The sequence below is a fragment of the Asterias rubens genome, chromosome 7 (assembly GCF_902459465.1).
Source record: "Asterias rubens chromosome 7, eAstRub1.3, whole genome shotgun sequence".
NCBI lineage: Eukaryota > Metazoa > Echinodermata > Asteroidea > Forcipulatida > Asteriidae > Asterias > Asterias rubens.
The window spans coordinates 2,547,268-2,559,864 of NC_047068.1; the positions used below are offsets into that span (position 1 = coordinate 2,547,268).

Below are 12,597 nucleotides of genomic sequence, written 5' to 3' on the forward strand. Positions count from 1 at the left end.
GTCAGATTGGCGACAAGAATCAAACGTAAATTAATAACGTCGTATGGACGTCGTAAGATGGTCATGACTATGATAACTAAAATGTAACCGAAAATGAACGTTACATTTTAGGTAGATTTATAACTTAATAGTAACGTCATTGACCAGACGTTGCTTAGACGTAATTTTATTGTCATAGTCTAACCATCATTTTATTACAACAGTCTGATCATATTAAGACGTCGCATTAATGTTTGTATTTTAACCAGATGGTAACGTCATTGAGCAGACGTTGCATAGACGTCTTTTGTATGTCCCTTTGTAACCATAAATGTATTACCATAAGCCGACCATAAACAAACGTCATATTATTGTTTGTATTATAACCAGAGGTCGACTAGAGGTCGACGAAGGGAGATCAAGCGGATTGTATGTGTGCATTGTATTAATTACTAATGTTTATAATTAAAAATAAACACACTAATAAATAATAAATGATTTTTGGGGTTGAACAAAGAATTGACTAGAGTGGGATTCAAACCAACGACCTCCGGATTAACGTGCCAGAGGTCGTTTGTTCGAAACCCACTCTAGTCAATTCATTGTTCAACCCCAAAAATCATTTCAAAAAAATTTACCACGTCAGTTTCCCTTGTGGTTTATATTGATAATAAATAATAAACATAAAATGTTGATGTCAAGTTTTGGGTATTCTAATGACGTCTAAACAATGTCATTAATTGACAATATGCCGACGTCTGTTTGTAATCAGAAAAATTATGTTGTATCATGGTCGATAACAGACGTCCTACAAACTTTCACAGGATTTGACGTCATGTTTGGGAAATTTGCCGACGTCTAAATGACGTTCGTTTATTGACCGTCTGTTGACGTCGGTTTGTGGTCGAAAAAAATTTGTTGTATCATGGAGGAAGGAAGAGAAGGAGCTCGAACGACCCCCAAAACCGCAGAGTAACAAAAGAATACTCTTGACAATGCCCCTCTCTGGCCAGTGGAAAAAGATAGGGCACCTCCAGCTGGACAGCCGATTAACGAGCGGGATTAAATCTCTTTGTACAGAACGTGTGGTACCGCCAGTCTGCGCTTTTGCCTGCTTGTAAAGTTGAATCATTGGAGACAAGAATTGTGAATATACACGTTTTCATTTACCGTTTGTGGTGTTTCGCGGAAACATCATGGCACATTTTTACATTTTTTGTGACTTTCCGGTCACAAGCGGTGGTTCAAAATTTGTGTATTACCAAACGAGGGTGTTAGGTATTCAATTGTGTTTTTCGATTTGGTGGGCACAAGTGTACACAATTTTTATCAGGTCTCAAAAAGTTGTTTTTTTCTGTATTATATCCATACGACATACGACACCATAGTTGAGTGAAGAACCAAGTGCGAACGTGCAAACTCACATACGCCAGGTCACCCATTGTCTGTATAATAAAAGGTATGTGGGTGATTACGAGGTGTCGTTAAACGACCGCGGTACCGCAGGTTCGACTTTTGAAGTCCCTTCGTTCGAGCTCCTTCTCTTCCTTCCTCCATGGTTGTATCATGGGGGAAAGTACTGAAGATACAGTGCAACACACATAAGTGAATGGGTAAAAAAATAAACTTTTCCCCTACATAGTTGAATACAAGTTGAGTGTTTTTAAAGGTCCAATTTCATGGAGAATAATCGCAAAAGATGGCACAAATGCTAATTGATACTCTCTGCTTTTGTAGCATTATAAAGTTGTGTTCGGGTTTGCTTGACTAATTCACTGTCAGAAATGTTGGCATTTACCACTGTTCGTTTCTGTCAATAGGAACTTCTACAGGGATTTCCAAGTCAACAAGAACGTCTGAAAAGCTTCCGAGCCAATCTACAATCATTTCAGACAGAAAGATGGGAGGAAAATTGGATAAAGACTGTACGCCCAATTTTGTATATATAGTGAGTGATAATGAATATTCTTGATCAGTTGGTTTTAAATCTATGGGTGCGTTCAATTAGCATTCATGTGTCGACCCCACAGTGCTCTCTCTGGTGAGCCCCTGACAAGAGCTAACGGTACGATCATTCACCCTCTCGTGGTGAGGTTATGTACCTTGGGCCAGCCCCATGACCTGTTCCACTTGGGGGGGCTGACCCGGGTGAGTCTCTGGAATGAGATCAAGCTATTTGAACGTACAGGGGGCAGACCGGGGGGCAGACCTGGGTAAGCTAATGGAACGAACCCTATATTAAGAAAAAGACCATAACATTCTTTGTTTTGTAAGGGATTTTGTGGCAATCAAAGCAATGGTTGGTTTTGTTGGGGTTTTTGTTTTTTAGGGGGGGGGGTGGATTTATTTTTTGGAGGGAGTCTCCAAATGTAGTTTTCTCTTTAAGACCGTCTAGTTTTTGTTCAGAAGGAGTTTTTGTTGCAAAAGCAAAGGGTACCCTGGCAATTGCTGTGGGTGCCGTGGGGTTGGAGGCATGAGTCAGCTTTTAGATTGGACTAATGAGTTTGTGTTGTTGGTATTTACCAATCATATTTCTATTAAATTAATTTTAAAAGGAGTGGCCTTGGGCAGCTGTATATTGTCACCATTTTTATGTAGAGGCACTTCCATAAAAATCATACATTTTAGAAAACCAGTGTTTTACACATTTTGGATGTTGACATTTTCATTCGCCGTTTTTTTACATTGAAGTAAATAACACTGTCAAGTTGGCAAAAACGAGTTCTCTCTGCACTTTTTGTTTTCGCGAAAAGGCACTTTGTATGTTTGTTTACACATTGGTTCGTACACAACCCACTGTAAACGGACCTCGTTCATGCAGTAGTTGCGAAGAGGCAATTGTATTAAACAGGTAACTACTCATTATTTAAACTTACTATTATGAAAACAACTACAGATGTGCATGATTTAAAATTCCACCTGTTTGGTAATGCTTGGTAAAATGTCCAAGTTGTATTGGCAAAAAGTCTCTGAAACAGTGATTTTAATAATAGCTTTAAAATGCTGTTTTCTCCAAACATGAAAGTTTAGCTACAGTGGCTGAAGTGCATCTATGTGGAAATGGTGAGGATACTTGTATGTACTGTTGATGAAATTAGTGTGTTAATTATTGACTGTCGGCGCTCAAGCCATGTTATATATGTATATTTTTAAATTAGTCCTCTCAACCACAAACAACCCACCAACAACTTTAAATAGTTGTTGGTGGTTGTGAGGACTAAAGCCGTGTTAGCACTGGATTAATATTTTGGGTAACTTAACCATGACGCTGGGTAACAAACGGCGGGTTAACTTCCCCACCGTCCGCACTTGGATTTATTTGACTCGGGTAGACTTACCGAGACCGTGGGTAAACTAACCGAGCTGGCCCCCTGCGCAACCTATGATCGCACTTTTCAGCTTGATCTTTCTAATTATTGTTAATCTAAACAATTCAATATCAAATTCCGGCGCTCCGTTTGTTTTGTTTTTTTACAACTTGAAAAGAAATATCTCGCCGCTTCCTTGCTAGGCAAAAAGCATGTACGCGGCTAGGAATACCCTCTAAACTATTTTCTGCACAGTCTGGCTCCATTATGTTTTTATTGCTTGTTGGGTGTGCGGTGCCGGAACCAGACAAAAAGGGACCAATACTTGGCTAGCTTAAGTACATGCGATCTAGCGGTTGTTGACTGCATTTGCCTATTACTGCTGTACAAATCGCCGTCATATTGGAACTTTTGATCGCAACTTCCAAATGAGTCATTTCTCTAACTATAAACCTGTCTACAGGAAAATTATTGTCCACGTTTTTCAGCTTAAGAGTTGCATTCCTGATTTTTGCTACATCGAAAAGTTTGATAATCACAAAAATCTTATTCTTCCTTGACAAAACATGTCAGCTTTTTCGGGTATCGGACGGATGGTGGGAGATTTACCCGAGTCGTCGTGTCCGCACTGGACTTTCTGGCTCGGTTAAACTGACCCGGTCAATCTTCCTGGGCACTCGGTCAATCTTCCTGGGCACCTTTGGCTCGGTTAAACTAACGGCGCGGCGTGGGTAAGTTACCTGTCAGGAAAGTTACCTTGGCTGTTCGCACTGGACTTGATATGGGTAAGTTACCTATTGGCTCGGTTAGTTAGCCCAACTTACAATGTAAGTCCAGTGCGAACACGGCTTAATTGGCAGTCTGTGTGAGCCTGTCTATCCTTGAAACTAAAACGGCCCCGGATGGTTTGATAGACAGAAGAGAGGATGCCGCCAAAAAAACACTTGGTCCAAGCAATGGGATAATGAAGAGAAGTCTTTGATATCCAGTACCTGGTCAACACATATAATAATATTAATATTAATAACAATATATTTAACATTACTTTGGGAGATTAATCTCCCTTACTCACAACCGCTGAATTGCGAAGGACACGGCTGCCAGCCACATAGAACTAAATACATCAAATAGTGGGGGGGGGGGGGGGGGGGGGGGCAATGTACTCCCGTGGAAATTTCAGGTTAATTTTTGGCAACCATTATAAATGCATTCTCATGAGTCCCTAGAACAATAAAAATGATGTTCCCATTTTTTCTATTGACCTTTAGTGACCTTGACCTGAGGTCGTGACGTGTTTTGTTGGAACACCACAGTGTTGTTTTTCATGTAAAAGTTCAGTATTTTGAGGTTGGTTACTAAAAACAACAAAAGTTAATGTTTCTGATTGTGTCAAAGACCTATCAAAACAGCATAAAACCAAATTGCTCTAGGCAGAACTAAATCGAAGGATCCACCTCTTCCTCGTTAAGCAACAAAATATATCCAAGACTCATTTTGTTGCAAACTTCCCTGTCTGCCATGCACTTGCCCAGTTCTGGGTGGTTGAGGTCAGTGACCTGCATGGGCAGTGGGACTGGCATTTGTTCCTCTAATATCCACATTTGATCATGTGTCACACAAGTTGGAGTAGAGGGTTTGGGGTTAGCACCTCTCATCTCCCTCCACCTTCCATCCATACTCATTTGCTGATGATAGATGTGGCTCAGGGACATCGTCCTGGTACCACACCATGGACTGGTTATGGGCTCGCGCGATTACTTCCGTCAAAGCTCCTCATGTGGGTGGTAACTTTTGTGATACTAACTGATTCTTTGAGAAAAGCCCAATCTAAGATCTGCAACATTTGTTATGGAAGTATACCGGGCTCCTAAAGTTGCCAAACAAATAAATACCTCAATGCCTCCTTCTTTAGGCTCCCAGTGCAGCAAATGCAGATACCACCTCAGCAGTACATTTATTGAGTGACTGCAAACACTTATTGACCTTACGCGCAAACCTGCCCATCTGATCAGCTCCACTGAAAGCATGGAAGCCTGGTAAGGCTGCAGCTTAGGCCGCATCAGGTGCATTGGCTATTATTTAGGTTTCAATGGAATTTCTTGTTTCTTAGTCCCAGTGCCAGTGACAAACAAGGTTTTCTTGCAGAGTTGTTGCTATCGTCGAAGGACAAGCACATCAGTGTCTGGTGAGTGGATGTAGCTTACAGTTCTGTGGCTCCTCTTTGAACAGCATCTATGCTGTGCAGGATCTTTTTAGTATCGTCCTCTTCTTGTGAACTACGAAGGTGCTGCACATATTAATGGTTCAAAAAGACATCCTTTCTTGATTTAACAATGAAGGTCTCAGACCTCTTCTCAAAATGGTGAAGGGCTTTCTTTTTTGAGCAAAGTAAACATTCAGCTGGTCCTTGGTGCTGGTACTAGGCCAAACTTTTTCGACAGGTACCATGCAGTTGATCTGATGTGTCTGCTTTAAAACTGTCAACAGTGTTTGCCACTCATGGGCAGGTGCTGCTACCAAAGGAGCAGTTGAAGGTTTTTTCTGAGGCTAGGAGTGAGTTGTAGGCAGTCCAAGTCCAAGTCTTGACTGGCTGACTTGCTGATTGTGCATTGTTGGTTTCAGACACCAGTTGGTGTTCTAACTCTTTCGGGGCGTCCATAGATTGTATGTCATCTTCTGTTTGACTGGAGCCCTGGACAGCTGAATCATCACCGTCAGTGTGCTGGGCGGTCCATCAAAGTGCTGTTGGGCACATGACTCTGTGTGGCTGCTTTCACGCACCATAGTGCGCCCAAATCATCTTGATGACATCCATACCATAGGCATCGAACCCTTAGAAGGAGTCCCTTCTAGGGGTTCGATGTCCATGGACTGACAGCCCTTCTAGGGGTTTGATGTCCATGGACACACTATGGTGCGTGAAAGCAGCCAAAAAGAGTCATGTGCACGAGGCAGCCTTAGAACATTCTTCACCGATCCGGTCTTGAACCCAGCAAGGGTGGAACCTTTGGCAACCTTGGTGTCTGATGCTGAACAGGCAACAAGACGTGTGAAGTAGTTAGGCCTTCCAGCCTGTTGTCGTCGTTGATTAACTGCAGTGGCAGTGGCATTGAGTGTTCGTATCCAATCTGGAGTATCTTCATTCTAGTCACTTTTGTCCACCGCAAAGAAGGTTGAAGGTAAGTTTGCTGCCTTTTTTCTGTTGGCCTCTATAACCAAGCTTGCCAACTGTGTTTCTAGGCTCAGGATCCATCAGTATTCCATGCGGGAGTTCTAGAAGCTTCTTTCTCTGTCAGCAAATCAAGAAAGAGCACTAGACGGCGCCTCTATAAGAATGTTACGGATGGCCCTTGGTGTGCACTGGGAAATGCACAACTCCCAGCTCTACGCTGCCCTACCAAGAGTATCTGTTAAGATCAGGGAACGAAGGATGAGGCTTGCTGTCCACTGTGTCCCCCATCCAGAGCTAGCTGTGAGCCCTTAGTGCTTTTGGAACCCATTGATGGAAACATGAGCAAAGCAGGAGGGGACTAACATTACTAGATCAGCTGAAGAAGGACGCAACGCAACAAGAAACGCTGATGCTGGACCGGGATGCGTGGAAGACGACTATCAGAGTTTCCCGAGAAGGCGTCGGCTAAAGACATCCTCTCGCTCAACTGACTGACTGACTGTCAACTGACTTCTGGTAGCCTAGCTGCAGCAACTAAAACAATGATACATTCCTTATAAATATGTAGTAAAAAGCAGACTAATGGCACTCACCAACTCTTCATGAAGCTTGTTTTATGGAAGCTGCCATTTTTAAGTTAATTGCACCCCAAGAGTTGCCAAGAGTTCTTATAGCTAAATATCCTTATGAAATTCAAATAAATTCAGAGGCATAACCAAACCTTGACACAATTAATGATTCTCAAACATTAAACATCGTCATGTTACATACCAGTCATAAAATGATTGGTCACATCTGCATTTATTTAAATAAAGGTCCTCAAAATGAACGTAATGTAACATTTTGCCACTTTTCCTTGGGCAAAACCCATTAGGACATTAATACTATATGTTAATTATCATGAAGAGACTCACAATTAACTCTAAATATGCTCAATTGCCTTGAAACTCTTTGAAAACCTGTCCAAAAAGGAGATTTTTAGGTGAAAATGATGCATGACCTTTGACCTCAGGTTAAGGTCACTAAAGGTCAATAGAAAAAATGGCAACATCATTTTTATTGTTCTAGGGACTCATAATAATGCATTTATAATGGTTGCCATAAATTAACATGAAATTTCCGCGGGACCCGAAATCTGTACATTGGCCCTCTACTACAAGGAGCACAGCCAAAGATCTAAAACATAGGTGTTTTTTAAGTCATTCTGTGAAAAGTTAATATTGGATGTATAGGTCAGGGCTACATTGTATGCTATATTTCTAGTTGTAGTACAGTTACAAACTGGGGCCAATTTCATGGAGCTGCTTAAGCACAAAATTGCTTAAGCACGAAAATAGCTCGCTTATTTTACACACGTTTCTGGCCAAAATTTCATGACATACACATTGCTTGTGACTGGTATTTAGCTGTTGTTTAACTAGCATAACAATTGAGTGGAGTCTTCGCATGTAATCTGATTTTACTAAGCAAGGATTTTTTTGCTTAAGCAAAATTGTGTGCTTAAGCAGCTCTATGAAATTGGGCCCTGTTGTGATGTCTTAGTATTAAGATCCATGATGTGCTGATCTTTCCCCAATGTATTGGCATTATTAATGTTAAATGGGGAATAAAATATGACGAACATGTGGGTTACAAAGATACAGTAAATAAAATGATGTGATAAGGTCATGATTAATTCAGAAGTGGAACTCTTCATTCACAGTTAGTTTTATTTTGAGATAATACAAACCAGCTTTGTCTAACAGGTACCAGTAAGCAGTGTACATAATAGGTTAACAGTGTTTGTAGTTTTGATTTAAGTGCTACCTTCTTGAAGGAGAAAAGATAATGTTGCGGGCTGAGGTTCATTTACAAACTAAATTTAATACTGCTAGCGACCTTTCATGTGAAATCAAGATGAATGATTTCATCATTAAACAAACTTGGAAATTTTTGGGTCTACTTCACTCATACTTACCTGTAGAGCACAATACTATTTTTGCAGGATCTGCCATGCCAAAAATGTAGCAGAATTACCAAGTCTCACGCATTAGGCGTGAGACTCACGCATTTTGGCTCTGTCTCACGCTCACACGCACAGTAACCATTTTCTCACGCATTGGGGCCAGACTGGGGAAAACAAATTTTAAAAAATAACGACAAAGCATTGCCAAATCTCGTTCGTGTGTACAAAAAACGCAATCTACAAAGTTTGCACAATCTTCAGATTGCACGATTGTTTATCAGAATCATCAACTTGAGCTGCCGTACACACAGAGCGCAAATTTGCAGAGCTTAGAAAAATCTCACGCATAGCTGGCCTCTGGACTTGGCATCTCTGATATAGTGTTAGACTAGTCTTAATATCCCTCAACCAATTTTCAATATCTTCAACACATTACACACACTATGTTCCCCCCCACAGAAGTGTGGGCGGGGTCTACGAGGAAATACTTACCTGTAGAGCACAATACTATTTTTGCATATTTCCCTATACCGGCAGGTAGTATCGCTAAGAATTAAATAGCGCCCTCTATTGGCAGCCCCATAGTGCCCCGCAGGGTACCACGTGATCTTCCTCTTTTCTCTTAGCGGCAGGAGGGTGAGACGTGGTTTTTAATAACTAGCAAGATTTATTCTTAAAACGTCCCCACTTTTGCTCTGAGAAGCTTTCTTATAATATCCTACGACCAGTACGGTTTGTGGAACTGTCGTTTGTGTTGTTTTGATTGATATAATTGTGTGAGAAGAAAATGAAGCGTTTCTGTCGTAACTGAGGGAAATTACACCCCCTCGGGACAGTCCGAGTCCTCGGTAGGCTGTGTCGGCGACACTACGTTGCCGTCCCAGTCTACAGCCTAGCACCCACAGCCACTGTCGGCTGCGGGTGTTGGCAGTCCCACTGGTGATGTCGGGGGCCGAGTACTCGGTCCCCGGCATCGGCCAAAGATAGTGGGACTGGCAAACGCAAGGCTGTGTCCAAGAGGCGGGTTACCCGAGCCCCCAAGACGGAACTTAAGCCTAAGAAGGGTCGAGTTGGTAAGCAAGACGTTGTACCGGTGTGGTGGTTTCAGTCTTCCACCGTGTTCAGTTTTCCGGGTGACGTAGCCGGACATTTCAGCACGTTATTCGAACGGTTTTAGCTTTCCGGCGTGTTCAGTTTTCCGGGTGACGTAGTCAGACAAACATACCGCCACGAGTACCCTGGCGAGAACTGTAGTGTAGTTCTCTGAGTGACCCCAAATTGTTTCTATTACGATTCTTTTCTGTTTAGTCACATATTCTCTTGCCCCATCTTAACACGTATTCATGTGTACAACACTGCTTGTGCCACTGGTTAAAATAAATACAGGATAATTGGCTTGGTCTTCACACCAAATTCTCTCATACGATCCACGCATTCGCCGCTCGTTGTACTCGTGGACGCCGCCATGACAGCTACCGGGGAGAGTGTAATAATTACTGAAAACTGAACACGAAAAACTGAACACGGCGGAAAGTTGAAACCGCCACACCGGATCTGATGCTTGCCACCGACCAAACCCAGGGTTGTTAACCGGGTTTCCGGACCACGCAGCGCCCGCCAACCCGATGGGTGTTGGGGCACCGCGGGCCGGGGGAGGGCTAGATGGACTGTTGCCCCTGAGCGGGTCACGCTCGGACGGGCGCTCCACGGCATCGGGTTTCCGGTGTTCGGGGTTGCCCGTTCCTCAGCCGTCTGACGTGTCTTCGGTTACTCAAGGCAATACGTCACACAGGGGCGGAAAGAATAAGAAGTCGCGGCGTGCGTGCCGCTCTTCCTCGAGTAGCTCGAGTTCGGATCAGTCTGCCCACGGCAAACGCCGTAAGGGGGAAGATTTTATGACAAGGGCTGATCTCTTCCAAGCATTTCAGTCCTTTACGGCATCCCTGACTGGCCTCCTGAGGGGGGCCTTATGTGCAGGACCGGGACGCCGCTCCAACGAGTTCAAACGGCTCCCGATCCTCGGTGTCCACCCACGATTCGGCTGGGGAGGAGGAGGCGGCACAGCTGCAACGGTTATCCATAACGGAGATAGAGTTGTGCTTGGTACAGCGGGACATGGTGAAGGTACTAGATCTCCCCACTGTTGACGAGTCGCCATTGCCCACTAAGAAGTCTTTCAAACGCTGCACGGGTCTGGCGGCAGGAAGGGATAAAGTTTTTCCCCAACTGCTGCTGCATCAAGTGTGCATTGATCGGATGCAGTCAATCAGGGCCAATTCCAAATGGCGTCCGTATTCATCTCGTGAGAGTGAATACTACCCGTTTCCTCAGGCGGACTTCCAGGAGTTCTTTGCCACGCCAGTGCTACATGACTCTGTGAAAGATAAATTGGTCCCCGATGCCGGGGCCACAGCATCCAAAAGGGCCTTCCCAGACAAAGTACGAGATAAGTTTGAGGAGACCCTGAAGAAAGTCGATGTCGCTTCTACATTTGGTATGCGGTCAACATCATTTTTGCTGCTCTTGACCGAATACGGGGTGCGAAGAGGACAGTGATGTTCCCGCGGACATGTTGCGGGTGGCCTTTCACTGCCTCGACCATGGGCTGAGGACAGCACTTGACCAGTTCGCACGAGTGATGACATTGGCGACGCGGGCTCGTCGGTGCAACGCACTCGACGCACTTTTTCTCCCGTCTCCGGGCGCTCGCAAGAGGTTTGAGGCCCTCCCCTTGGCGGGCTGAGATTTATTTGCAGGGAGTAAGCCTTCATTTGTTATCTCTCAGCGTAAACCGTTCAAGCCCGCACGCAGTGCTTTTTGGAACTTGGCAGCCAGCTTGGCGGGGATGCGTACCACGCAACCCCAGGCGTTTGCTGGTCAACAATGCCCAGCTGCCGGTCGTGGCTTCCGAGCATCGGCCCCCTGCTACCCCGGGGGCTGGCAGAAGTGACGTGTCAGGCTCGCGGCAGCCTCTCATCGTTGGACCCGTGGGGGGCCGCTTCCGCGACTTTGCGGGGTCCTGGGCTCAGGTGACCTCCGACCGATGGGTGCTCAGTTCAGTCGATCGCTGCTAAGCGATCGAGTTCACTGGCACCCCACCTTCGGAAATGTTGGTTCGACCAACGCCGATCCCGACTGACCCAAAACAACGCCTTTCTCTCGAAGGGGAGATTACATGCCTCATCAAGAAAAGGGCGGTTTATGTGCTTCCATTTGGCGAAATAGGGTCGGGGTTTATGTCGACCTTCTTCTTGGTCCCCAAGAAGGAGGCCGGCACTTGGCGTCCAATCCTAAACCTCAAGCCTCTGAACAGGTTTATTCGCCCCAGACGGTTTTGGATGGACACGCATGGGCGGCAAGCCTGGATTTGAAGGACGCTTACCTTCACGTTCCTGTCTGCCGAGAGCACTGGAAATTCCTTCTGTTTCAATACCAAAATGTCCGATACGAATTCTCAGTGCTCCCGTTCGGACTCTCCACCTCCCCTCGGGTCTTCACCCGATTAGTGAAGGTGGTAGGGGCTGCCTTGCGGAGGCGGGGGTGTCGGTGTTCACCTACCTCGACGACTGGTTGATCGTGGGTCAATCCTGGGCCTCCATGGAAGCTGCTCTCGCGCTAACGTGGCGTCTGGTAGCTGAGCTGGGGTTTCCCATAAACACCGAGAAATCCCAGCCGACCCCGTCCCAGTGCCCGACTTTTCTAGGGGCGTCACTCGACTTTCGGGGCTCGACTTGATGAACCTCAAACAATGCGTTTCTCTCTTTTTGGCAACTTCGGGGGCCCGGCTCGAGCCTGGCTCCGGCAGTTGGGGCTCATGGCCAGCATGGTGGCCGTCATAAAATTCTGCAGGCTTCGTATGAGGCTGATACAACTCCACCTGCTTTCCTTTTACCGACCCAGTTGCAACACCATCAGTCATTTGGTGCCGACTTCGGCGTGGCTGGACCCACACCTCTGGTGGTGGCTCGACGACGCAAACCTCATGGGGGGTCAAGCTTTCCGCAAGCCCCTACCGTCATTGACTGTCACAACGGATGCGTCTCTGTCGAGCTGGGGGGCTACCCTGGGCCAACGCCAGGTGGCCAGGTGTTGGGGCCCCGAGCACAGTTCGGCCCACATCAATGTACTCGAGCTGCTAGCAGTGACCTACGCTCTCGAGTATTTCCGGAGGGTGGTGGTTGGCCAGGCGGTGT

The 12,597-nt window shown here is 45.4% G+C and overlaps 1 protein-coding gene across 2 annotated transcripts in view; it reads left to right on the forward strand.

The window, feature by feature from the left end:
* LOC117293064 (chitobiosyldiphosphodolichol beta-mannosyltransferase-like) overlaps positions 1-4,425 on the forward strand; it is a 60,584-nt gene extending 56,159 nt beyond the window's left edge. For both annotated transcript variants that reach the window (XM_033775275.1, XM_033775276.1), the window contains exon 10: positions 1,800-4,425. In XM_033775275.1, coding sequence (XP_033631166.1) covers positions 1,800-1,928 — 129 coding nt within the window. In that variant the 3' untranslated portion in view covers positions 1,929-4,425. The remainder of the gene's footprint in view (positions 1-1,799) is intronic.
* The last annotated feature ends 8,172 nt before the right edge of the window (positions 4,426-12,597 follow it).